At 49.9% G+C, this 23,509-nt stretch overlaps 1 protein-coding gene across 2 annotated transcripts in view; it reads right to left on the reverse strand.

The window, feature by feature from the left end:
- Window positions 1-11,703: 11,703 nt before the first annotated feature.
- YPEL2 (yippee like 2) overlaps window positions 11,704-23,509 on the reverse strand; it is a 28,908-nt gene continuing 17,102 nt past the window's right edge. For both annotated transcript variants that reach the window (XM_032129731.1, XM_032129732.1), the window contains exons 3-5: window positions 14,425-14,468; window positions 13,585-13,693; window positions 11,704-12,311 (exon numbers count right to left, since the gene is read on the reverse strand). In XM_032129731.1, the coding sequence (XP_031985622.1) occupies window positions 12,222-12,311; window positions 13,585-13,693; window positions 14,425-14,468 (243 nt within the window). In that variant the 3' untranslated portion in view covers window positions 11,704-12,221. The remainder of the gene's footprint in view (window positions 12,312-13,584; window positions 13,694-14,424; window positions 14,469-23,509) is intronic.

Here is a 23,509-nt window from a genome sequence, read left to right on the forward strand (position 1 = left end):
ATTTGTATTTGCAGCAAAGTGGTTTCACCCACTCCCACCAACACCAACACAGCCCCTCATGCACCTCCTGCCTCTGCAAACCCTGTGGAATTAAATATAAATCCTGAGGGCACTGGGATCTGCTCCAGCGTGACACCGTGCATGGCGGCAGTGATCCGAAGGAGAGAAGTTAATTAAATATTAACCTCACTTTTTTGTTGCAATTTTCAGGATGCTGCGAGGCTGAGCACAGCAAAGGGTTTATCTGAACTTCTTGTTCATTGGGGAGGATTGATGGTTGCTCCTGGCCTGATGCAACCCCTGATCCATTTCCTCTTTCCCTGGTTTTGTTGGGATTCACCCCAGCCCAGCAGTGCCAGAGCCAGCGGCTCCTTGCAGGGGGATCCCACAGGATCTCTGGGGTCTGGGGGGTCTCACCCCAACCAGCAGCACATTCCCAGCAGAGTTTCACAGCACAGCACGGCTCAGATTCTTTACCCTTGCTTAATTACTGGGGTTTTATTCTCTCCCTTCTGAGGAGCTCTGCGTGGCACAGCCAACCCCAGCCAGTTTTATTTTCCCTGGTACCATCCTTCCTCCCATCACTCCCCTGCACAGATGATGAGGCTGCTGGGACAGGGATGGGATTTCCTGTACCTGCTGCCTCTGCGAGGAACTAAAAATAAAAAAGCATCTGCTAAAAATACTGAATGATCAGGGAAAAAAAATGCTAAACCCCAGAGATCTCCCTGGACCCTGAGGATTAATTTTAATTTCCCTTTAATCCGGACACGAATTGTGACGTCACCACTGGCAGGCACGGCTCGGCTCCATGGACAGAACCTGCAGTTGTGCTTCCCCAGCTTTTGGGTGCATTCCAAAGGAAAATGGACACACGACAAGCAGGAGGGAACAGGGTTCGGTGTAGGGTTCCAGAAATGTTTCTTCAACCCCGTGGCTGCAGCTCCCAGTGTCTCCTTCCCCAGCTCCACTCTCAGATCCAGGCTTTGTGTGCCTGCCTACAGCCACTTTTGGGATGCTCTGATCCTGTACCCCACTGTGGGAAAGAGGAGAAAAAGGGGCCAGCAGTCCCAGATTACAGCCTGGACCTCTGAAAAACAAGATTTGCCAATACTCTCCACTTTTAAGGGAAGGAAAACAGCGATCGGAGCGAGTTAATCTGTAATCTTCCAAGGAGACAACAGAATTAATTCCTGGAAGGAATTTCTCATCTAAAGGAGCAAAGGATGTTCTGTCCCCAAAAACCTCTGTGAGCACTGCAGTGACCACCTGCCCCCACACTGCCCAGGGCACACAGCCTCTCCCTCCAAATCCTTGGAAAATACTTCCCTGGCTTTATCCCAGCGGTGAAACAGGGATAACATGAGGAGAGGGGCACATGCTGGGCTCTCCCTGCAGTTCCCCTCTCCCAGACACCCACAGCAGGGGGGCTGAGCATCATTACACAGAAACTTTGCTCCCAGCTTTCCCAGTGATCAGATATATGCAAATATATGCATGAAAAATTTACATACAGAGCTCGCCTGGGACTTCCTTCCGTGCTGGCAGGAAAACTCCCTTAATTCCCAGAACAAGCCCAGCGTTTGGTGCTCCCCCCATGCAGCAGGTAAATTTGGGATGGGGGTTTGGGGATGGTCAGGCTCAGAGGAAGGAGGCAGGAAGATATTTTGGGGGTCCTTGGGCAGGAAGGGCTCAGCCTCAGGAACATCTGGAGCACTGAGGGCCCATGAGCAGACAAGGGCTCATGGTTTGAGGTGTGATTTATGTGCAGCAGCACCTAAACACCTGAAACAGGGTCTTTAAAAACACCTCAGGCTTCGCCATAATGCTGCTGCTGTGGGGCTCCACGTGGAAAAAAATATAAGGAAAATCAAATGTAAGCAATTCCTTAAAAGCTGCTCCAAATGTGCTTTCAGTCCAGGAGTGATCAGAGAGGCAAGTCAATATTTTCCTGGAGAGGAAACGCCACCGTGTTTACTCCTGCTGCTGTTTGCTGAGCGCTGCTCTCAGTCCTGCTCTGTGTTTGCCCAGGGCAGGATGTGGGGAAGAATTCAGGGTTTGTGTGGAGGAAGCTCTGTGGTTTCAGGAGCTGCAAGGCACAGGACCTGGGTCGTGTTTCTGTGAGTCTCAAACAAGGGGCTGCTGTTGGGCAAGGTGAATAAAACCCAAATATTGAATTCAGCGGGGCCCAAGCTGCAGCTCTGGCCTGCAGGACTCTTCCCACCGTGATGAGTTTGCTCTGCTTGTTGGGAAGATGCCCCACGTCTGCCTTTAAGATTTCCTCCCCCAAGTGCTCGAAGGCACTTGACCCAAAATTTGCTGTTTGTGCCACCGTCCTGTACCAGATGCAGCGATGCTGGGTGTCACATGTGACATCCCCGTGCTTGGCACAGCAGAATGGAGAAATCCATGAGAATGAGCCATGCAGCACCTTCCCTGGGGAAAGCTGTATCTGTGCAATTCCTCCTCAAAATCCCACCCAAATCCTGCACCCTTTGTTTCCTGGCACAGCCACTGCCCACTCAGAGCATGGAGCAAGAGCTCACCCAGCCCAGGGTGGGAATCTCCCACAGAAAAACTTACAAGCCCCTGAAAATGATGGCCAAAATCCAAATATTTCCCTGGGATATGACAGGATGAACACACTGCCAGCTCCCTGGTGTGGGTAACATGGGGCTGAAGGGCTCAGGAAGGTGCCCCCTGTGATCCCTTTGCTCACCAGCCTGGAAAGGAGCACAAAGCTCTCCCCTTCCCCGCCAAAGGTCAGGGTTGAGCTCCACAGACCTTGGCAAGGGTTTGTGCAATGAAATCCCCTCCAACACCTCGGGAAAGGCTGCCCTGAGCTTCACCTCCTCTCACTCATTGGAGATTGGGGTGGTTTGGCTGGGCAGAGCAGCCAGGGGACGTGGCCGGGCTCCCTGTGCCACCAGGATCTGCTCCAAATCTCCCCCCACGAGCCCTTAATCAGCTTCCACCTGGGATTAGCTCAAACATTCCCAGCTTCTGGTTCAAAATAGCTTTTCTTGCTTGTGGGCAACTAATCCAAAAGGAGCCCTGTCCCCATTATCCAGCATTTCCAGCAGGGGTGGGGTTTTCCTAAGGCTTGAACCTTGCCTGGTTCCAAAATATTTTGGGATTGAGAACCCAGGGCATGGAATGCACATGGTCAGAGCTGGGTTGTGGTGGGGATTCATGGAAGCAGCTCCAGTAAATCCAAGCAAAGCCTGGCCTGGTGCAAGGCAGGTACAAAGAGCACAGGAGCCCAGTTTGGGCTGAATTATCTGTATTTGGGGGAAATTCAGGTTTGGTACAAGGGATTTCACTCAGGAGCTCACAGGGGGCAAGGTGCAGACCCTTTCTGCCAATATTAAATGCAGACAAAGAAACTCCCTGTGTCTCTGAGGCCATCAGGACCTGGGGATAAATTGAGTAAAAACCAGCCCCTTCTGTAGGATGGATCCCCAAAGCAAAGAACTGCTGAAAGCCCACAGAAAAAATCATCTCCCACAGCACGCAGAGGAGCAGGCAGGTTGGGAAGGGACGTGCAAGCAGTCACATCCCCAAGTGCAGCTGATGACGTGGCTATGATTTAATAAAGGACATTATTAGTGCCGTGCTAATGGCTCCGGGCGCCGGCAGCGGAGCCGTCCGGCTGCTGGCAGCTCCCAGCCCAGCCCAGCTCATTCCCACCAGGCTTCAGTGTTCTAAAGATTAAATTCACCTCCACAAGCCTGCAAAAGGATTTGCATCAACAGTCCCCCATCACAGTCCCAGTGCCAGCCTCCTGTGCAGCCCCAGTGACCGGGCACACGGAGGCACAGCAGCTCAATAGCAGCTCCAATCCCGCAGTCGGGCAGAAATCCAACTCAGATTAGAGATAACAGAGGCTCATCCCTTCAGCCACTTCATTTCCTCCCCATAAAACCTGCTCCCACCTGGCTCCTTCCCACTGACCTGCCGCAACACCCAGCAAGACTGAGCAGCAAAACCCAGCTGAGGTTCCAGCAGCACCACCACTCCTCAAAAAAGCTCCCTCCCAGGAAAAATATGTCCAGAAACCAGCAAAACCTGGGGACTGGGGGAGGCCCTGGTGATGGGCACAGCTGGTACCTCCTCAGGGGCACCTCAGCTATCATTCCTGGTGCTTCCTTACCCTTTATCTCTTCAGCAGTAATTGGGGTGTTGATGAGCTGCCCTGGGGGAGATAAGGGCTCCTTCTCTGTCAGAAATTGATATTGACTGGTGAGGTGTTAATTTTTGTGTCCTCAGAGAGGGAATTTTGGCTGAGCTCCCATTTTGTGCCACAAAGGCTCATCTGCTTCCCCCTGGTTCAGGCAGCATCTGTACCACAGTTCATCTCCAGGCAGGGAACTCCAAAAAAAAAAAAAAAATCCCTGTGAAGCAGAGATGGAGCAAATCCCCCATTTCCACAGGGTGAGACATCTGCCAGCAAAGGGACTTGGCAAAGACAGGGAACCTACGTCAGAGGCTGAACCCTCCAGTGCTCCAGCTCCTCCAGCACCAGGGCTTGGCTGGGAGAGGCCCTCTGTTTCTGTCTGAGACCTCCATAAAAATAGCACAATTATGGGAAAATCCTTGTCCAAGTGGAAAAGAAAACATCAGTCTGGCTTTCACAAGGAAGCAGAGCTCTATAAAAGCGCTCCTATAGCATTTGCTGTTTCTGTCAGGCGTCCAAAGCCTCGCTCAGAGCCCTTCACCCAGTGGCACAGCTCCACGGGGCGAGGTCGGGCCCCTGCTAAAGGATTTTATGATTTTTTCCCCCAGCATTTCACTTCACCTCATCAGAAGTTTCCATACATTGGGAACAAACTGTCTGCAGGAGCCTTCCCTGTGGAGCAGAGCGGGGCAGCCCCCGCCGGGAGCAGCTGCTTGATCCCGAGCCATAAATAACAGGCCAGGCTGGAAAGCTTCCATGGGGTTTTTTTTTTTCACAGAAGTCGAGCTGGTGATGTCTGCCACCCCCTGTCCCTGCTGTCCTTCCAGCAGCCTTTCCCTGAGTCCCCCAGTGCCTGCCCTCACAGGGCTGATCCCCTCTGACAGACTTGGGGTGCCCTGAGGGATGAAGGGATTTAATCCTGGAGAGATTTAATTACAAGTGCCCATCCCTGGACAAAGTTTGTGCTCACAACTCCCCCAGATTCCCCAAAACAGAGCAGAAACCTGCCTGGCTCCGTGGTTTTTGGGGGCCACATGAAGAGGGGTGGCACCAGGGCTCTGTTATTTCCCCTCTCTGCAGCCAGGGCAGGGTCCCTGCAGGGGTGACCACGTTCCGGGTGACATTTCCTTCGTGCCTGGCCCGATTCTGTGGGACATTTCTGGGTCAGCAACAGAGAACGGCCTCGGCTCTATTTATACCCCACCCTGGAGCCGGGTAAAAATAACCCCGGCATGTTTGGCAGCCTGAACACGCTACTGCAAATCCTCCCTGTCAGCAAGAGAATCCTGCTCGGGTCGGAGCCGGGGTCCCGCCGGGAGAGGAGGTGCTGGGGGAAGCCCAGGGGCATCCGTGAGGTTGGACCCCGAGCGGAGGAGGAAAGGGATCAAGTGAACCCATGGAGCAGCAGCTGGCAGCATCCCTGGCCGGTGCCAGCGTCCCAAAAAGCCGGCTGGGAAGCAGAGCAGGAGTGTCAGATCGCTCTTGAACCGGGATTAAAGGCCACTGGCGCTGCTGTATTTTTAGCTTCGTGATCATCCTTTGGGAAAAAAAAAAAAAAACCAACCCTCATTGTGGCCGGTGGGATGGGAGAGGAGTCGAGAGCTGCCCCAAGCTCGGCCCCGCCGCTCTTTATGGCCCGTCCTCTGGCCACGGGAAAGGTCACGGTGACTCCTGCAGCGCTGTCACCTCGCGGGGACCGGGGACCCATCCACCCATCCATCCATCCATCCACCCATCCATCCACCCATCCCTCCCTCTTGCAGAGCCGCTGCCGGAGCCCGGGGCTGCTGCCGCCTGAGTCAGCTTTATCTGCCGGGCTATTAATAGCTGCTGCTCGGCTCGGCCCCGCTCTAATTGCAGGTTAATGAAACAGTCGGGGAGAGGCTGCCCCGCATCCCGAACCGCAGCTTCTCCCTCCTCGCCCCGGCTGGGAACAGCTCCGGGATGCGGGAGCCGCCGGGTCCCGGTCCCCCCCCCAGCCCCGGGGGTCGTTCCACGCCGGGGCTGCCGCGGTCCTGGCACTTTTCCACCTCCATCCCAACGGCCTGATAAAGATTTGGAGGCTCTTCCCAAGGCCACTGCTCAGGGACAGCCTTGAGTCGTCCCTCCTGCTGTCACTCGGATGCTCGGGGTGGGAAATACTGAGCACGACGCTTTTTCCTGGGGGAATTTTCCCTGCAGGACTCGCAGCTGGGCGGGTGAGGAGCCGCGCACACAACTGTGACGGTGAACGAGGAACGCTCCCATCGGAGAGCAGCAGCCTCATCTGCGGGTCCCCTCCCCACCCCAAGGGATTCCCACTGCCCACACCACACAGGGTTAAAACCTTTGGGTTTCCCGAGTGCCCCGGCAGCAGCTCCGGGGGTTGTAGGACCAAGCCCAGTGCCGGGAGCCTGCACAGGGGCCTGAAGGTCATTTTTTGGCGATGCCATTGTCCCCAGGGCGGAGGCAGTGCCTGACTCTCCCGTCTCTTAGGGACACATCCAGAGTATCCCAGGCTGGTGAGGTGCCAAGAACAGCAAATTAAGGTGGTGGTGAAACCAAAGCTCCGACCATCCTGACTGCAGTGCATGGAGTGTCCTGCTGCCCAGGCCATGGGATGTCGGTGCCCGGTCACATCTTCCTTGGTCCTTTCCCACCTCCCAGGAATCCCCCGGCTTCTCCTCACCTCCCACACCCCCAGCTCCTCCCAGGTGCAGCTTTTCTGGCCATGGCCTGAGCTCAGAGTTCAGGGCTCAGAGTTCAGGGCCCCGCGCTCTCCAAAGAGGGTTAAGTTGCTTTTTCGGTCCCGTGGGGAATTAAGGGCACGCAGCAGCATGGAGCACTGGCACAGGGCACGGGGACAGGGCATGGGGACAGGGCACGGGGACAGGGCCCTGCCACCTCCAGCAGTGGGATGAACAGGGATTGCATCAGCCCATCCCGAAAAACCCGAATAAAGCACTGCCTTCCACCTGTCCGTGCTTGGATTTGAGGTGGAGGCAGCAGGAATTGCTATATCCCATCCCCTGGGAGCAGCTCTGGATTTCAGGGATTTGCACAGAACAGAGCAGAAATTTGGACCAGCAGCTTTAGTACTTGAAAATTTTATTTTCTCAAATGAGCACCAACACATATTGTAAATATGACAAACAATACGCCTCCCTCTAATACTGAAGAACTATATACAATGTACAAATACATGAAAAGGTGAAACCAATTATTTGAAAACAAACAATTGCATTTATGACTGAAGCAAACGACCTGAAAGAATATGCCAAAAAAAAAAAAAAAAAATTAAAATAAGATCAAAGAAATAAAAGTATACACAATTTGTAAACACAAGAGCATCCAGAGACAGGCTGGTATTGGAAATATTGTCCTTAGTTTTGTCAGTGGGGAAAGCATTCCCATTTCCTTAGGAAGAACAAAACAAAGGATACACACAGTTGTAACGATGAGAACAGCTTATTTGTGGTTGTACCTTACACAATGCCATTCTGCTTGCATTTAAATATGTTGGTTTTTAATTTTTTTTTTCTGAATTCAAGATGATTTTGTTTCCCCTCTTCTGCTTGTTCTTTTTCACCAGGATTTCTGCAGAAAAATCTCTGTCTAACCTGATTGTTTCTGAGCACTGAGGCCCCTCCTGTGGTGGGAAGAGCTCCTTCCCACTGAGCTGAGCTTGGTGTTTGGTGTCCCCTCTTCATCCCAAAACTGCTTCCTGTGGAAGCTCCTCTGGAAACAGGGAAGTGCAGTGAAATGCATGATTCACACTCTCACAGACCAGTTAGAAAAATGCATACAGAGAAAATTCTCACTTGATTGCCACGAGAACATCAGGTTTTATTTCGCAGGGTTTGTTTTGTTCCTGGGTGTTTTGAAGTCGTGTGCACCAAACCCAGAGAATTCAAGAGCCTGCAACAGTTCTTGAAAAGCTCCTTGCTCAGCAAAACACAGTCCAGTGGTTTGTGCTGTTGGTCCACTTTGGGATAAACAAGAGACCAAATGAAATAAAAATGAAGAAGGGCGAGAAGGGGGGAGATTAAAGACAGAAAGGAGAACAAAATAAATGAACTTTACTGCCAAGAGAGGTAAACTTTTACTCTAATTTGTTATGTAGCAGCCTGGTTTAAAACAAATAATAAACAACAAAAAAACTCCCCTCAAAAATAAAACCAGGATCCAAAGATTTACGGTTTAGGTTAAAAACAACATCGAGTTTTTAAAAAGCTCCACCCTCCATCCCTGCTGTCCCCGAGCAACAGCGAATCCGAGGCTGCAGCTCCTGCCCAATCCCAATTCCTACAGCTCCGGATCTGCTTCACTCCAGCCAATACTGGTGCAAGACAAAGTTCCAGGCCTGGATCCTACAATCCAGGCAAAGTCGGGAGCCCCACCGGGCTCCAGGGAATTCCTGGTGGGAGCACGAGGTGACGCTGGGCTCGGCCCCAGGGAAACCCAGAGGGAAACTGGAGCCCTCCTGAGTGCCTGCAGCCCCTCCCATCCCAAATACCCTGGGGGCTGCTGTCCCCAACCCAGCCCCAAATCTGCCAGCTGGGAGTGGGAGCGAGTCCCCTCTCCTGCCACATCCAGAGGAAACACGGATCCACTTCAGAGGACAATGTAAATTATGATTTTTGTTTCCCTTTAAACATATTTTCCAACAAATACAGAAGGCAACAGGATCATCATAAACAGCAACAACAAAAAAAGTGCTCTCAGGGAGGGGCTCTGAGAAAACAGCACCAAATATATTATTTCTTTTAAAAAAAATTAAATATTATTTACAAACGTATATTTCACAAGATAACGCCTGGGGGTTATTTTTTCAGCTTTGTATATATTATCATCTGAATATTTCTTACAGGGGTCAGGATTTCACACCAGACAATTCACCAGAGCAAGAACAATTTAAAACTTACTCAAGTCTGAGCTTTGGGGTAGAGGAGGGGATGTAAACTCGAGGGTGCTCACAGCTGCCCAGACACAAGGCTGGACATCCAAAAAAGAGGGAAAACTCGCTGCTGTCCGTGTTTTCCCGAGGATGCTGCCCATGGAAAACAGCACCAAGTGCTCAGGAGGCAGCTCCCATGGGCCACATGTCCATTTCTCCTGGGAAAAGGCCCCACCTGGCTCAGCTCAGCACGGAAGTTCTTTGGTTATCTCTGAGTGTGTCACTCTGGGACTCCCCCACTTCTCCCTGTGCTGCTGTGGGAGCCCCAGGAGCACAGATCCCACATTCCTGCCAGCCCCCAGCACAGCAGCTCCCAGGGCAATCAGCAGCCAACGAAAGCTCTTCCTGCTTCCTGGACACACCCAGGAGCTGCACAAGCCCATTTCTCCTCATCCACCTATGCAGGGCATCCCAGTCCCTCCCCAGGGAATCCTCTGGGTGCTGGGGACAGCCACAGTCACACACACCAGTTCCCAGCAGGGCTCGAGGCCGGGCTCTGCCAATGCTGATGGGACAAAACCAGTTAAAAGCAGATTAAGACCTTGCCCTATTCAAGCTGGGACTGGTTGCCATCAAAGCCCAACACCTGCGACCAGTAAAATCCAGCCAGGTCTGATGGGCACTGTCCTTTTTTGTCCCAAATAAATGGATAAAAACATTCACACCTGGCAGCTCTCTGGAGCTGTTAATTTCTCAGAGCAGTTCTCTGCACAGCCCTGCCTTTTATATCGCTTTTTCATCAGCAGTCACTCCAAATACCAACATCAAACCACAAGCTCTGTGTGCTCTTCTCAACCTCATAGGATTTGGGATGATCCCTTCCCTCTCCCAGCTCCTTTAAAGGCTCTGTGGAGACTAAAGAGCTCTTTGAAGAACAGGAATCACTTCCCTCTAGTCAAAACTCAATAAATTGCCACGGATCCTCAACCACAGGACAGGGAAATGGCACCAGGTCAGTGCCAGAGTCCACAGGACAAGAGGTGCTGTGGAATCTTTGATTTCTACTGGATTTGTCACTGGAGGGAATGTGGCTGATGGAAGCAGAGACAATCCCAAACAAAAGCTGAAGCAATTGTTACACAGCCAGAGCAGAAGGGTGAGGGCAGAAGCCACCTCTGGACAGGCTGGTCACAAATGGATCCAACTCCATCCCCTGCAGGAGCCTGGCCAACTCCACCTCATTTCTCCAAGGTTGTCAAGAACAGAGCTTTGAGAGAGAAAAAAAACCACCTCTGCTTCATCAGGTTTGGGTTTCAGCACAAGGATCCCACACTAAATTCCACCCTGATCCTTAAGGAGAGTCTCTATTCCCATTCCCTGCCAACTTCACACCAAATGACTCTTCCACAGCCCCCTGGAATCTCTCAGGGGTGGGGGCCAGAGACAACAGATTACATCAGCTCCAAAGCTTCTGTTTCATAAGGAGTCACCACCCCCTGCACAATACTCCTTCCTTCTGGATTAAGAAAGATTTCCCCCCATGGATTAACTGACTTGAAAGAATTCTGCAAACAGAAAGAAAAACTCACAGAGGGAGAGATAAACAAGTTCAGCTCCTTAGTCTCGGGTTATGCACCAGGTACTGGCTGGACTGTTGCAGAGCAAACTCCGTGTTGTCATTCTGGCCTCACACAGTTCCCCTCTCGCCCACGACGCCCCTTCCCCACCACCCACCTCGGGAAGGTGCCCAGGAATCACAATGGAAAATTAAAATGGGAAGGACTCGTTGTCCCTTGCAGTTTTGACACCCACATCTACCCCCCCCCAAAAGGCATAGATCATTCCAGGGGTGGTGGGAAGATGTTTCATCTCTTTTTTTTTTTCCTTTCCCACTCTCCCTGTGCCTGCACCAGGCTGCTGGGATTGGGAAAAGGGGGAAAGGATTTGGGGAGGATACCTCAGGGCTTGAAATATCCACCTGTGCAACACAACCGCCAGGAACTCGGCTCCCTCCTCGCCCCACTCTCGCACCATTTCTGTGCCAGGCTCCCACAGTGGGGCCTGGGATTCAAGGAAAAGGTTCTGTAACAGCATTTTCCCACTTGCACTTGTGAAAGGTTGGTAAAACACCGCCCAGGGTGCTCAGGGGAGGCCAGGAAATCCAGGGGTACCCTCTGTTACTGTTTGTCCCCATCCTCCTCTACGGAATTTCCTCTTCCTTGCCTTGCACGTGCCTTTAGTCACCCCTGCCACATTTTCTAAGCTGCAGCTCCAGCCTCCTCTTGCCTGCAGTGGTTTTCTCCTCCTCTCTGAAGGGCTCAAGAGTCAGGATTTGGTTTCTCCAGCTGTGAGGACGCTCCCCACAGCCGTGCTCTGTTGGGACCTTCGGCCTCCCTACCCTGAACCAGCAAGAAAAAGGAGAGGCAGGGAATCTCTCCAGCCTCCAGGTCCTGCCCCCTCAAACAACAAGTTCATAAATAGCAAACAAAACACAGATTGTGGGGGGAACTGGTTCTGCCTCGGGCTCAGCCGGCTCGGGCTGAGGCTCCGCCGGTGGATTCGGGACTCGGAGAGAAAACGCAGCCGTGAGGTAATTTCTGTCCTTTTAGACAAGGAGAGATTTCTCTGTCCTTTCAGACAAGGAGAGATTTCTCTGTCCTTTCAGACAAGGAGAGATTTCTCTGTCCTTTTAGACAAGGAGATGGTTTCAAGCCTTGCTTAACCAGGACTGAAAGGAGAAGCACAGCGTCACCTTCTGATGGTTCTCCTGCGGGCCCACTCCCCCACCCCTCTCCCACCTTCTCCTGCCCAAACCTCGGGGTGTTCCTCCTGCACCTGGGGAGGTGCCAGGAGAGCCCAGGTCAGGCTGGATCGAGCACTGGGCACATGGAATGGCTGTCGGGCATTCGGTGCATTCTCTGAGCCAACGCCAGAACAGAGAGAGAAGCAGCCAGGGTCAACTCACAAACAGAGACAAAGCAAAGAGACAGAGAGACAGAAATTTAGAGGCCAGTCACCAATAAAGATGGAGAAGGGTGTGAAGATGCTCCCGGATTGCAGAGCCTCTAAATGCATGGAACCAAGCGTTCAGTCACTCTCTCACTCTTGGATATAATGTTCGGTTGGATGGCATTCTCTTACACGCTGCTAGGGCTGGGCTCTTCCCACTCAATCCCAGCCATTATCCTTGATCATGTGAGCTAGTTCAATGATGTATTTGCCTTCTTTATACTTCTGGCTGCTTTCAAAAGCGTGTTCCTGAAAAAAAAAACAAGGAGGAAGAGTGAGATCAAGGTGATATTTGGATATAAAGCACGTTATGGATCAGATCTGGGAATGCTGGTGCAAGTCTGAGCCTTGCCTACAGAGAAAAAGTCAACTGCAGGTCTTCCTGTCGGCTTTCAGGAAAACTATGAGGGGAAAAAAGTCTTAAATCCTACTTCTAGAACCTTAAATCCTACTACTAGCTGTCTTTACAGGCTGGGAAAAAGGAATTGGCAGCATGGAACATGCAGATTTCTGTAGGCCAATGGCAACTCTCCATGGACCAGGATGTAGGGATCACTGGTGGTAAAATCCACCTCTCTCCAGGGTGGTGTGGGAATTTATTAAAGTTTGTTAGAGATGAAGTGGTTCTCACTGAGAATGGGATGGATTATGGGGAATTAAATGTGGAAATGGAATCCCATGTGAAGATCCCACTCTGCACAGATCCATGCCTGCAGCTGTGGAAACCCAGGAAACCTCTGGGATTGCCAACATCCCTGAGCAGGAGGGACTCCCCTTACTGAGGCTGCATCTCCAAACCAACTCAGCTCTGCTCAGGTGCTCTCCCTGTGCACCTGAAACTCACCTGGCAGGAGGTCATTCCTTGCTGTTCATGGAATTCTGTGTTTTCCTTTACTCAGTTGATGCCCTGAGTGCCTTGCTCTATTTGAGAGACCCACAACGTGTTTCTGCATGGATTCCTACCCCATCAATTTTTGATGCTTTGTTTTTTACAGCCTTTCAACTGATTTAGTGAAGAATATTTCTGCCCAGAGGCCACAGATAGAAACTAGGATTTGTTTAGACACTGGTGAAAATGTTTGGACAAAATGGTTTTGTCCAGAAGCAGAAATTAGGATTAACATCAGATTTTATTGGGAGGTAATTGAATTTATGAAGAGCAAACAGATAAACTCATGTTCAACAGCATGTCCAGTGAGAAGAACACAGCATTAATGGAGCATTCTATTATTCTGATAACATCTACCAGAATAATAGAAAGAAGACAGTGTGAACCACAAGACTGAAATGATCCTCATTTATGTTAAATGTCACTGAGGGGCACTCACCAAAACCAGGTGTAAACTATTAGTAAAAAACCAACTACATTAAAGCTGATGCTCCAAGCACAACACACACAAGGCAGGAGGAAAATAGATGGTTAGAGATGAAAACCTGCATTTTGGGTTCCCAAAACGGTCTTTCTACCCCCTCAGCTGGAGCAAAGCTGCCCAGGGGCAAAGCCAGGGACACAAATACTCACATATTTCCAGCCCAGCGTGGTTTTGCAGTTTTCACAGTAAATATCTGCCACGGCGTGCAATCCTGTTAACAACACCCGCTCCTCTGCAGGGCCACAGCCCACGTTAACTCTGGGACAAAGCACAGATGCTCCCCATTAGTGCCTTTCCCCATCAAGATGCTCCAATAAAGCTGACAATGATTTCATTGCAGTGTTTGAAAACATGAGCAGGAGGTTCTGAGTTTCCCAGCTGTGCCCAGAACAAAGCTCTCCCACAGTTCCAGAGCAGAATGAAAAGGTAAAATAGGATTTTTATTCAAAGCTTTGAACAGAAGATTAATAACACTCCAGTCACTTGTGCTAATTAGGCATTTGAGAAAGATTTTCATTCTCAAATTGATAAAATGGTACTTTTACTTTCCCAAATGGAAAATTGAAAAATGTGACTGAAATCAGCAGTTCTGCTGAAAGAGAGACCAGCAGTGACCTCCCCAACACTATTTCCAGTCACTGGGAAAATTATACTTAGTTTTCATGAAGTGCATATTTAGATATCTCCACATTTATAAAACTCTGGCTCTTTGGTCCAACTACACCCTGGGAGAAGAGAATGACTCAGCCATTAGCTCCGATGGCTCAACCTGATGACGAAAAAAATCACCTTTTCCTTGCTGCTTATCTGAAACCTCTACACAACTCAAATATGAATCAGGGGCTATTTCTGCCTCTTTCTCCAACTTTTCAGGAAGCTCCCAAGCCCCAGGCAGAGGTTTTCTGACGAAAACTATGGGTTTTTTTTCCTTTTTCAGGAGGGTTTTGTTAAATCCGCCCCGAGCGGTGCGGCGCGCGCGGGGTACTCACACGGAGTTGAAGAGGTACGCTCGTCCTTGGCTGCCCTGGAAGGACTGGAAGGCAAGAAAACAAAGCTCAGTTGGCTGCTTGAGAGGAAAGAGGCAACTGTTATCCAGCTCTAACACCTGCCCTTTTCTCAGGACACACCTGGAATCACCAGTGCTCTCATACAGGCCCAACGTGCTGCTCAAGAGTTGAGTTTTCACTCTTGTGTCCCAGCAAAATCCCTTCTCACCCATTCAGTGCTTGTGAACTTCACACCACACCTCAGCCTCACCTGAAGGCTGCCAAAAATTGGTTTGAATCTCTTTTCAAACTGCACTTGCACACTAATTCCCCTTGGGAATTGCACAGCCAGATGCTGAACCAAGCTGAGGGATTGGGATCTATCTGTTCCAGGAGCTATGGCACACAAACACAATTCCAGGGATTTCACAAAAGCCTCAGCCCTGAGGTGTGTGCAAGCCTCATGCTCTACTGGGGCCTGGGAGATCTTCAGGACTGGGGTTAAACACAGCAGGAGATCGAGAGGAAGATGGACAAGAGAAGCATGGAGCAGCCAAACCACCCCAGATAATCCGGGCCCATCCTCTCTGCCTCACATTTCCTCAGGATCTTTGAGCATCACCATGGAAAGGCAGCGTTTTGGAGGGAGCAGGGCAGTGCCAGCCTGGCAGGACACTGCAGGCACTCCCAGCACTTCCCAGCAGATCCCAGTGTGCCATGTCTGTGACAGTGCCTGGCAGACAGGCACCAAGTGCCACCTGCATTTTTAATGCGCTTTGACAAGCACACACTGAATTAAACATTTGGTGCTTGAGCGAGAGCTGGGCTGTCTGTACACAGGTTACCTTGTGGGACACCTCAGGGAATGCCTGCACTGAGGGGCAGGAGCTGGGGAAGTCAAAAAGCTGCTTTTCTGGACCATTTAATCCTTTGCACCTCACCAGGAACCTTGGAATGTTCAGTGGTTTTCTTAAAACCTCAGCTGATGATTTCAGACCAAAAACCCTTAAAAGGGGGGACAGGGTTTTGAGGAAAGAGAAACATTCATGTTTTACCTCCCTGGCCCTCTAACAATGGTCATTTATTTGGTTAAGAGCAACCCCACATCACATTAAACAATCTCAGGGGGGTCCCTGCCCTCCCTGGGTCCTCCCATTCCACCAGTGCACTCCTGCACCTGCCCAACTCCTGCCTCGTGGAGCAGCAAAGTCAAAGCCCTGACAGCTTCCTTGGGAAGATCCCCAATGGCAAAAGGATCCTTTCCACAGAGCAGAGGCACCTCAGAGGGCAAAAATGCCACAGGGCACCCGGGCAGGGAGCCACAGCCAGCAGTGCCAGCTGCCTGTGAGGTCTGCATGGCAGCAAGGGCTCTGCCAGCTATAAATTCCCTGCCTGGCACAGAATTCTCTCGGTCCTGCAGGAATAACTGTTCTTCAGAGCAATCTGAAGCCCAATATTAGTTGCCACCCAGGGCACAGAAGAGCCACTGTGGATTCAGAGAGGATGCCCGAGGCACTGGGATATCTCTTTGACTCAGACAAAAGCAGTGCCCCGAGGAATGCCTCTTTTCTTGGGAAGGAATTAAATAGGACACACGGCTCAAGCATGTTTGTGTAATTGCATTTATTAGAGAAGCTGCTTTTAATCCCTCTGCAGAACTCGGGCTCTGTGCTCCTGCTGCTGTCATACCCCCCATCCAACCAGCCTGGCTGCTCCCAAACACACCCTGCACCATCCCGGTGTCCTGGGGGGAAATCAAATGATGATTCCCTGGCCAGAAAGGAGGGTTCAAGCCAGACCTGGCTGCAGCAAACAGGAGGGCACTGCCTGTCCCTGCTGCACGACTGGGATGCCCTGGAAAAGAGTTCAGGGATGAAACACAAAGTCCCACAGCAACGTGTGTGCCATCAGAGCAAAATGAAAGCAGATGAAGCTTGCTCACCATCCAGTCCTCCCCAGTAAACACTTTTCCATAAACACCAAAGTGGCTGAGTTTGCCAGTAACAGCAACTATGGGAGCAGAGTTTTTATTGGTACAGAAATAGGATTTTCCATTCCTGCTGTACAAAGGCCTGTCTTTAATAAACAACAAACCCAATCCCATCAGCTGTGCTGGGGCCCACTGGACATTGTTCCACTCCCAGGGACAGTAGCATCCTTCCAGAGGTGCCTGCCCTTCCTTCCAGCTCAAGCCAGTGCTTGAGGGTATCTAAGGGTGGTCACTGGAAAAAAAAAAAAATCACATTATTTATCCCCTGCCAAAGCAGAAGTTTTCAACAAACCACTGCTCAGCTTTCAGTGCCATCTTAAAGTCACCCTGCAGCCAGCAAAGGATTTGGCAAAACATGTAAAAAGAAGGGAGAGAAGTCTGGTAATCACAAGTTCCCCGGTGCATTTGCCCTCTCTAAGACTCAGCTGGCTGTATCTTTACAAAGGTGGCACAGGCAGCTTTTATCTCAGTGTTGTAACCTGAGCATTTCCTGGAGATGTTCCTGCTCCTCTGGCACGCCAGAGAAACCGGCATATGCTGTAATGGGAGCTACAAAATCAGAAAAAAACAGGTATATTTATACACGAGCAGATGCTCCTGTGTTTGTTTTTGTTGTTTTGTTTGTTTTTCTAAGAGACACGCAAAGATTTCCACAAGACACTTGATTTTCACTGAAGTGACAGCCAGCAGCCAGACCTACTTTCTGTGCTCTGCATTTTCTCTGTGTAGATTTTCCTGATACACATTCAAAGGTGCATCTCACCCCACCTCCCACAGAAATCCAGACTTCTTGCTCTCTGAAATAACAGCTCCTGGCATCACTTTCCAGCTGAAAAAAATGGAAAGGATCTTTCTGTTGTTGTTTCTCACTGGAAGCCCAAGCACAGATTTTTTCCTGCACTGCTAATGCTCAGAGTCTGGCTGGAAACACATCTGGACATGCCAGCAACACAACCCTCCCTCCCCATCCTGCCTGAGCCCTCCAAAAGACAACACGAGCTGTTGGGATTTGAGATGCACGACAGCTCATTCCTCCTGACACTCAGCTCAGGAACCTTCCCCACTCCTGGGCTGCTCAGAAGAGAGGCATCCAAAAGCTGCAGGGCCTGAGGAGGGCTGACTGGAGTATCCAGGTGGGGAGCCACAAGCCTGGAGTCAGCAGTTTGGAGCAGATCCCAGCCTGCCAAGCTCTCTCCTCATGGCAGAAGCTCCATGTTAAGATGCTTTGGCAGCTGCTCTGGTTTAAGAAGCTCCTGCCACTCAGTTTGCAGGCACTTGTTATGGCCCCTCAGCTGTGCTGATCCCAAATCAGAGCTGTGAAATCGTTGTTTTAAAAAACACAAATGTTTTGCAAGGGGTGGGGTGGGTTTGAGGGAAGTGGCTTTTCCCTCTTTACCCCGTTATCCAGGACAATCCCAGGGAGTGCTTCCTGGCCACAGTGTGGGGGCCTGTGGAGCAGGGAGTTCTCTACATGCTTTGGCAGAGAGGCAGAGTGCAGAACTGCAGCTCTGGTGAGAGACTGAGTGTGCAGAGAGGGATTTGGGGTTTCACAGACGCTGCTCAACCAGTCCTGCTGCAGGAGCAAGTGGGACCTGCACCCACATCCAGCTCCTCTGGGGCAGACAGGTCCTGCTCACCAGGGATGGACCCAGCCTGCAGGACCCTGAATCCTGCTCTATTCAGCAGCCATGACCTTGGGAGCTGCTGGTTTGGGTGAGTCCATTTGTTACACTCTGCTCTCAGCCCAAAGTGCTGAACCCACTCTGAGCTCCCCTTGGCAGAGCCACGCAGAGCAGGGCTCTGCCCTTCCACCCCTCCAGCCTGCTCCCTGTTCCACCTCCAGACCTTTGCTCTGGCACATTCCCCTCTCTGGTGACACAGGAGGCAATTCTGACATTCCATCAGTGATGCCAGGGAAAGGCACAAACTCTAAAAACACCGTCCTGCTTCCCCCTGCACCTCCAGCTCCTCATTCACAGCAGAGCCCACTCAGCAGTTCCACTCTCTGAGCAGATGACAGGATTAATACCCCAAGTCTTTGTGACGGTATTTGACAATAGGCTAAACACAAAAAGAGCTGCTGGAATCATCTGGAAAAAGAGGAAGCAGTTGCCAGGACTAAATGGCTCCACAGTGATGCTTGTTCCCTGCAGACTGCAGCAGAGAAAACCCCCACTTACCTATATCCAGCTGGCAGCCTTTTAACAATCCAATAAAACAGAAATGAAAAGGCAACTGGTCCCAAAGAGGTCCAAAAGGGAAAAGGAACAGCGTGTGCCCCTTCACGCTCTGCTCCTGAAATAATTCCCACTGCAGGGATGCAAATGGAACTGAGGGCCCAAAGCCACCCCAGAGAGCCACGGCCGTGGCACGTCCTGGGCAATGCGGAACGGCCGCGTCAGGAGGAGCCAAACGAGCACAGGAACCAGGACTGCCCAAACAGGACACGTTCCCTGTGATATTTCAGTGAGAGAAGGGATGTTACAAACCCTCAGGCACTGAGTCTGTGCCTGAGAAATCCACCCAACGACCTCTCCAGAGAGATCTGGGATCACCGATTTCCCAGCTTTTGGGTTTGAGTTACTCCAGCCATAGCACAACACTGACTGGAAGCTTTATCCATTCTTGCTGCTAGTTTAACCCTTAAACCCATCAAAGATGAGATGTTCTCATAAAATACAGCTTGAACAGGGAGAGGACATCTTTAAGTAAGACAAGATGTGACGTCAATCCAACGTGACACGAGTCTGAGTACCAAGATGTGCCCCAAATCCCAGGTTCCCTCATGCTCATGCACTTAATCTCAACTCCTACCTGCTGCTTTCCCACATCCCACACAAAGCTCGGCCTTCATGGCACCTTTCAAGCCCTATTTGATCTGATTTGATTAAAAAAGATGAGCCCTGGAATGTGTGTAAAGGAACCACTTCATGTAACAGCACCAGGTGTACGACGGCTCCGTGAGGAGTTTCCTCGTGAGTCACTGAGCAGCAGGGAGGAAACTGGAAAATAAAACTCTGAAAATTCCTGCTGCAGATTCCTGCACCAGCCATTCCAAACATCCACTCACATCACACTCCAGAATTTCCCATGGGAGCAGGAGTTCAATTACTTGGTCCCTGTATCCACACAGACTACAGAGACCTCCTCAGGGTTCATTAATTCCACCTTGTTCTCCCTCACAGAAGAGGCAGCCCATGATCAGATTAAACAGAGATTCAATTTTGCTCCGATTACACAAGACACAGACCCATGTCAAGGGAACAGGTTCCATTATTCCACCTCGTGCACAGATGTGACCTTACCCTGTTCCAGCTGCATTCCTGAGTTTTAATTGAGTTTTAACACGGTTTATTTAAAGCTATTTAAAGCCCAAAGTCGATATGGAATTAGCGGACCAAACTCATCTCTGAAATAATTCAATTAATTCAGCACGGCCTTTATTCCCCTGCAGTTTATGTCACAGTGCAAAAACACAGGGAATAACCAGGATCTGCTGCATTCCATCCTCGGAACAGCTCCATCCCAGCAGCTCACATGGATTTTGTGGCTCAGGTTATGCAGCCTGTGAGCAGGAAGGTGCACAGATGAAAGGCTTTTTGTCTGGTTTTATTCTGATGGGAGATACCATTGCAATTTTTTATTCTGCCTCCCAACTCCTAGCCCCACTCCAACCCACAAGAATCCTTGGGCTCCAAAATCCCAGTGTTCCAGTGACATACAACAGCTCCTGATCCTTAAAATCCTCAGGCAAAGCTAAGGAACGGTTCATTTTTAAATTATTTTCAAGAAGGACTTTTTTGGTTCAGTTTGGTTTGGTTTTCAAATCTCCCATCCTCTCACACTTCTGGGAGCTGGAGCCAAGAAAAATGCTCATTTTCAGAAGATTCTGTGAAAATGCTGAAGTATCATGAAGCACAGTGGGCATCCAGTATTATCTCTGGAATGTCACTCTGCCCAGGAAGATGGAAAACCAACAGGCATGTGGGGCTTCATGAATGGATTTAAATGGGTCAGGATCCAGGGGCACATTCCCAGTTAGCAATCCATAACCAGAGGGCAGGGCAGGGGATGTCTCTCAAAGGGGAAATTTCATATTGCAGTTGCAAAAGGGAGAGACAGAATCTCATCTGAGGCTCTGCAATTAATGAAGAGCAGCACTCAGGGAAGTACAAACTGCCTAAAATCGAGGGGGTGGCTTTTCCTCGAGCACTTGGATTTCGAACACAGATTAAGACACTGCTCTGAGCTAAATCCTGAGCCAAACTCTATAAAAATGTCAAAATTCACAAAATAGTTGTGAACTGCTCTGTCCCCTTGTCCCTCATGTGCCGGCCAGGCTGTTCTGACTCACTTCACATTGAATTCTCCTCATGTTATCACAAGCCCAGTGCTATTCCCCCTCCTTCCTGAAGCCCTGGGCTCCTGGACTCTGTTCTTATTTATTTTTAAATGAGTTTCCAGCTCACAGACTTCAAAGGGAAATTTCAAAATGTGAATGCTAAGGGCGCAAACTACTGAAGGCAAATAAAAGAAATACATCAAATTTATTACTTCTATAAAACTTCACAATATTTTGGAGCTTCTCTTGTGATTTCCACAGTCTCTGGTTACTGCTGCTGTTGTGCTTCAAAACTTGACTTTAAGATGAAAAAGGATGAAAATACTGTGGGGAGAAAGAGCAGATGGAGTGTTTACTTTTAAAAGCAATTACTCCAATTTATTTAGGGGCAGAGAAAAGCAGAGCAGCTCCAGGAGGCAGATCTCCGTTCTCTGCAGCCCAGGCAGCGAGGAGAGATGTGTGTGATTATGAATCCCAGAAGGGCAGGGAGCCTGGGCATTGGTTAACCCTGATCCCTGCACTTCCATGGCCTCATGCCCAACAGGCACCAGCATTCCCTGGTTGAGAGCTGGAGTTGAGATGAGTTTGGCACCTCTGGCACTTCAGTCACCAGTGACAGCCATTTACATTTGGCATGCAGAAGAGAATTTTGTTATTTACTGTGAAATACTACAGAGGGTGACAATGAAGCCCTTTCTGGATAGACAGGGACGGAAAATGTGATTTTTCCTGTGGGTTTTATCCCCCACTTTTGAGTGCTGCTGTTTTCCTGTAGGCTCAAAGCATCCACCAATCCAGTCATTTTAAAAAGCAGCAGCAGGGGGAGAATAAAGCCCTTTATTTCCACATTAATTATTGCTGCTGCATGGGTTTTGGAGATAAACACAGAGCTGGGATGGAAGATGGAAACTGCTAATGCAACGAGTTATTTAATTAGCAGCGTAATAGTGAGTGCCCACGTATCAGTGGAGCACTGTTTGCCATTAATGCAGCCCATAATAGCAGCAATGCTGACAGTGAGGGCAGACTTGCTTCTCAGCAAAAGCAGATCTGTCCAGGGCAGCAGCTCCCCTGTGTCCCTGGGGAAGATCCACTGCAGGGAGATGAAGCCATCAGACACCTCATGACTGAGAATTTCGAGTTATCCTTCCTTGTTTAATCCATCACCTAAATTCTCAGTGTTTGTCTCTTGTCAAAACAAGTTTTGGTACTGGAATCTATTTTATTCCTGTGGATGTGTCCTCAGAGCTGATTTTATTTGAGATGCTCCAGTTCAATCAGATTTTAACTCATTTTTTCCATGGCAATCATTGCTGAAAGGGATCATTGGAAATCTCCCCAATTCCAGGTATTCAGCCCCAGTTTCTACCTTTGTTATTGCTACTTATCCTGCCAGTTGTGATTCCCACTGTGCATTTTAAGAGAGGAGACTCTGGGTGGGAGTTTCTTTGTCTCCCTGAGCTTCAATCCTTGCCCATTCCAGTCCTGCTGGATGAGGAAAACTGCAGATGCTGCTCCAGGGAGGACAGGCTCCTACAGACTCCTACAGGGATGTGCTGCTGCCTGGCAGACACAACAGCTCCCCTAAAGCAGATGTGAGAAGCCCTCTGACAGCATTTCCTACTACTCTAAAATAGGAATTATCATCAGGGACCCCTCAGGGTCTTCTCCCCAAAGGCAGCAGGTGGGAAAAGCCCCCCTGCATTGCCCCCATATTTGTGTGGGTGATTAAATTACAGATTAAACCAGAGCTCTCTGTTGTTCCTGGGCTGCTCCTACCACGATAAACCAGATTAAAACCACACACCTGCAAGGGAAATTCCCAGGGCAGCTCCTTGCAGGAGCAAGCCTTGGAGCCTGCTGGAATTCCCTCCTTTTCCAGCTGCAAGGGCCAACAGCTGAAACCCCCAGGAAGGCTCAGACCTCACCAGCTCCGAGCTTCAGTTGTTCAGGATTTGCAGCAGCTGCAGCAAAAACTCTGATGATTCAACTGTCCTTTGTCCCTGGCAGCTCCCTGGATAATAAATGGGAACAATATTTTATTTATGCCCAGGTCATCAATTCTAAGGCAGAGGAAGCAGCAGATAAAAGGAGAGCTGTTTCCATGAAGAAAGTGATGGATTAGAAAAATCCATTTTTACCCTGTTCCTCCTCCTTGAAAGGGAATTCTAAACTCTTATGATTTATTGTCTTTTCCCTTCTTTTTTTTGGAACAGAATGAAATATTTTTAAAATCGCACAGCAGTTAATTGCTGTATAAACACAATTATGCAAGGAGCTACAAATTACCTTGGGCTCGTTCTATTAAACAACCATAACCTGACTACATGAAAGGCTGATCCTGACTCTCTTCAGTCCCTTTATGGACAGTAGGATCTGAGGGAACACAGTCACTTGTAGGATAAACCCCAGAGGAAGCAATTCCACAGGACAGAAGGATCTAATTTAGGTGGCTGCATTATGGAATGGGCACCACAAATTCTCATCGCTCAGCTCGGATTTCACATCCTGACTTTTTCCTGCAAAGGGCACTTGTTGTTTGTTTATTCCCTCCCAAACACAGAGCTGAGGGACTCAAATAGCAACCTCAGACCCTCTGCCCTCCTCCCTGCAAACACCAACTTGCCTGGAAAGGGTTCTGGGGATGGATTTGTCTGGAAAAGTCTAATCAAGGCTCCATCTCCTGCTGAAGGAAAAGGCCCATTGAACAGCTTTGATGACACATTGTTCTACTGAGGATTGAAATCCTCTCGACC

This window comes from Corvus moneduloides, chromosome 20, assembly GCF_009650955.1.
Source record: "Corvus moneduloides isolate bCorMon1 chromosome 20, bCorMon1.pri, whole genome shotgun sequence".
In the NCBI taxonomy this organism is placed as follows: domain Eukaryota; kingdom Metazoa; phylum Chordata; class Aves; order Passeriformes; family Corvidae; genus Corvus; species Corvus moneduloides.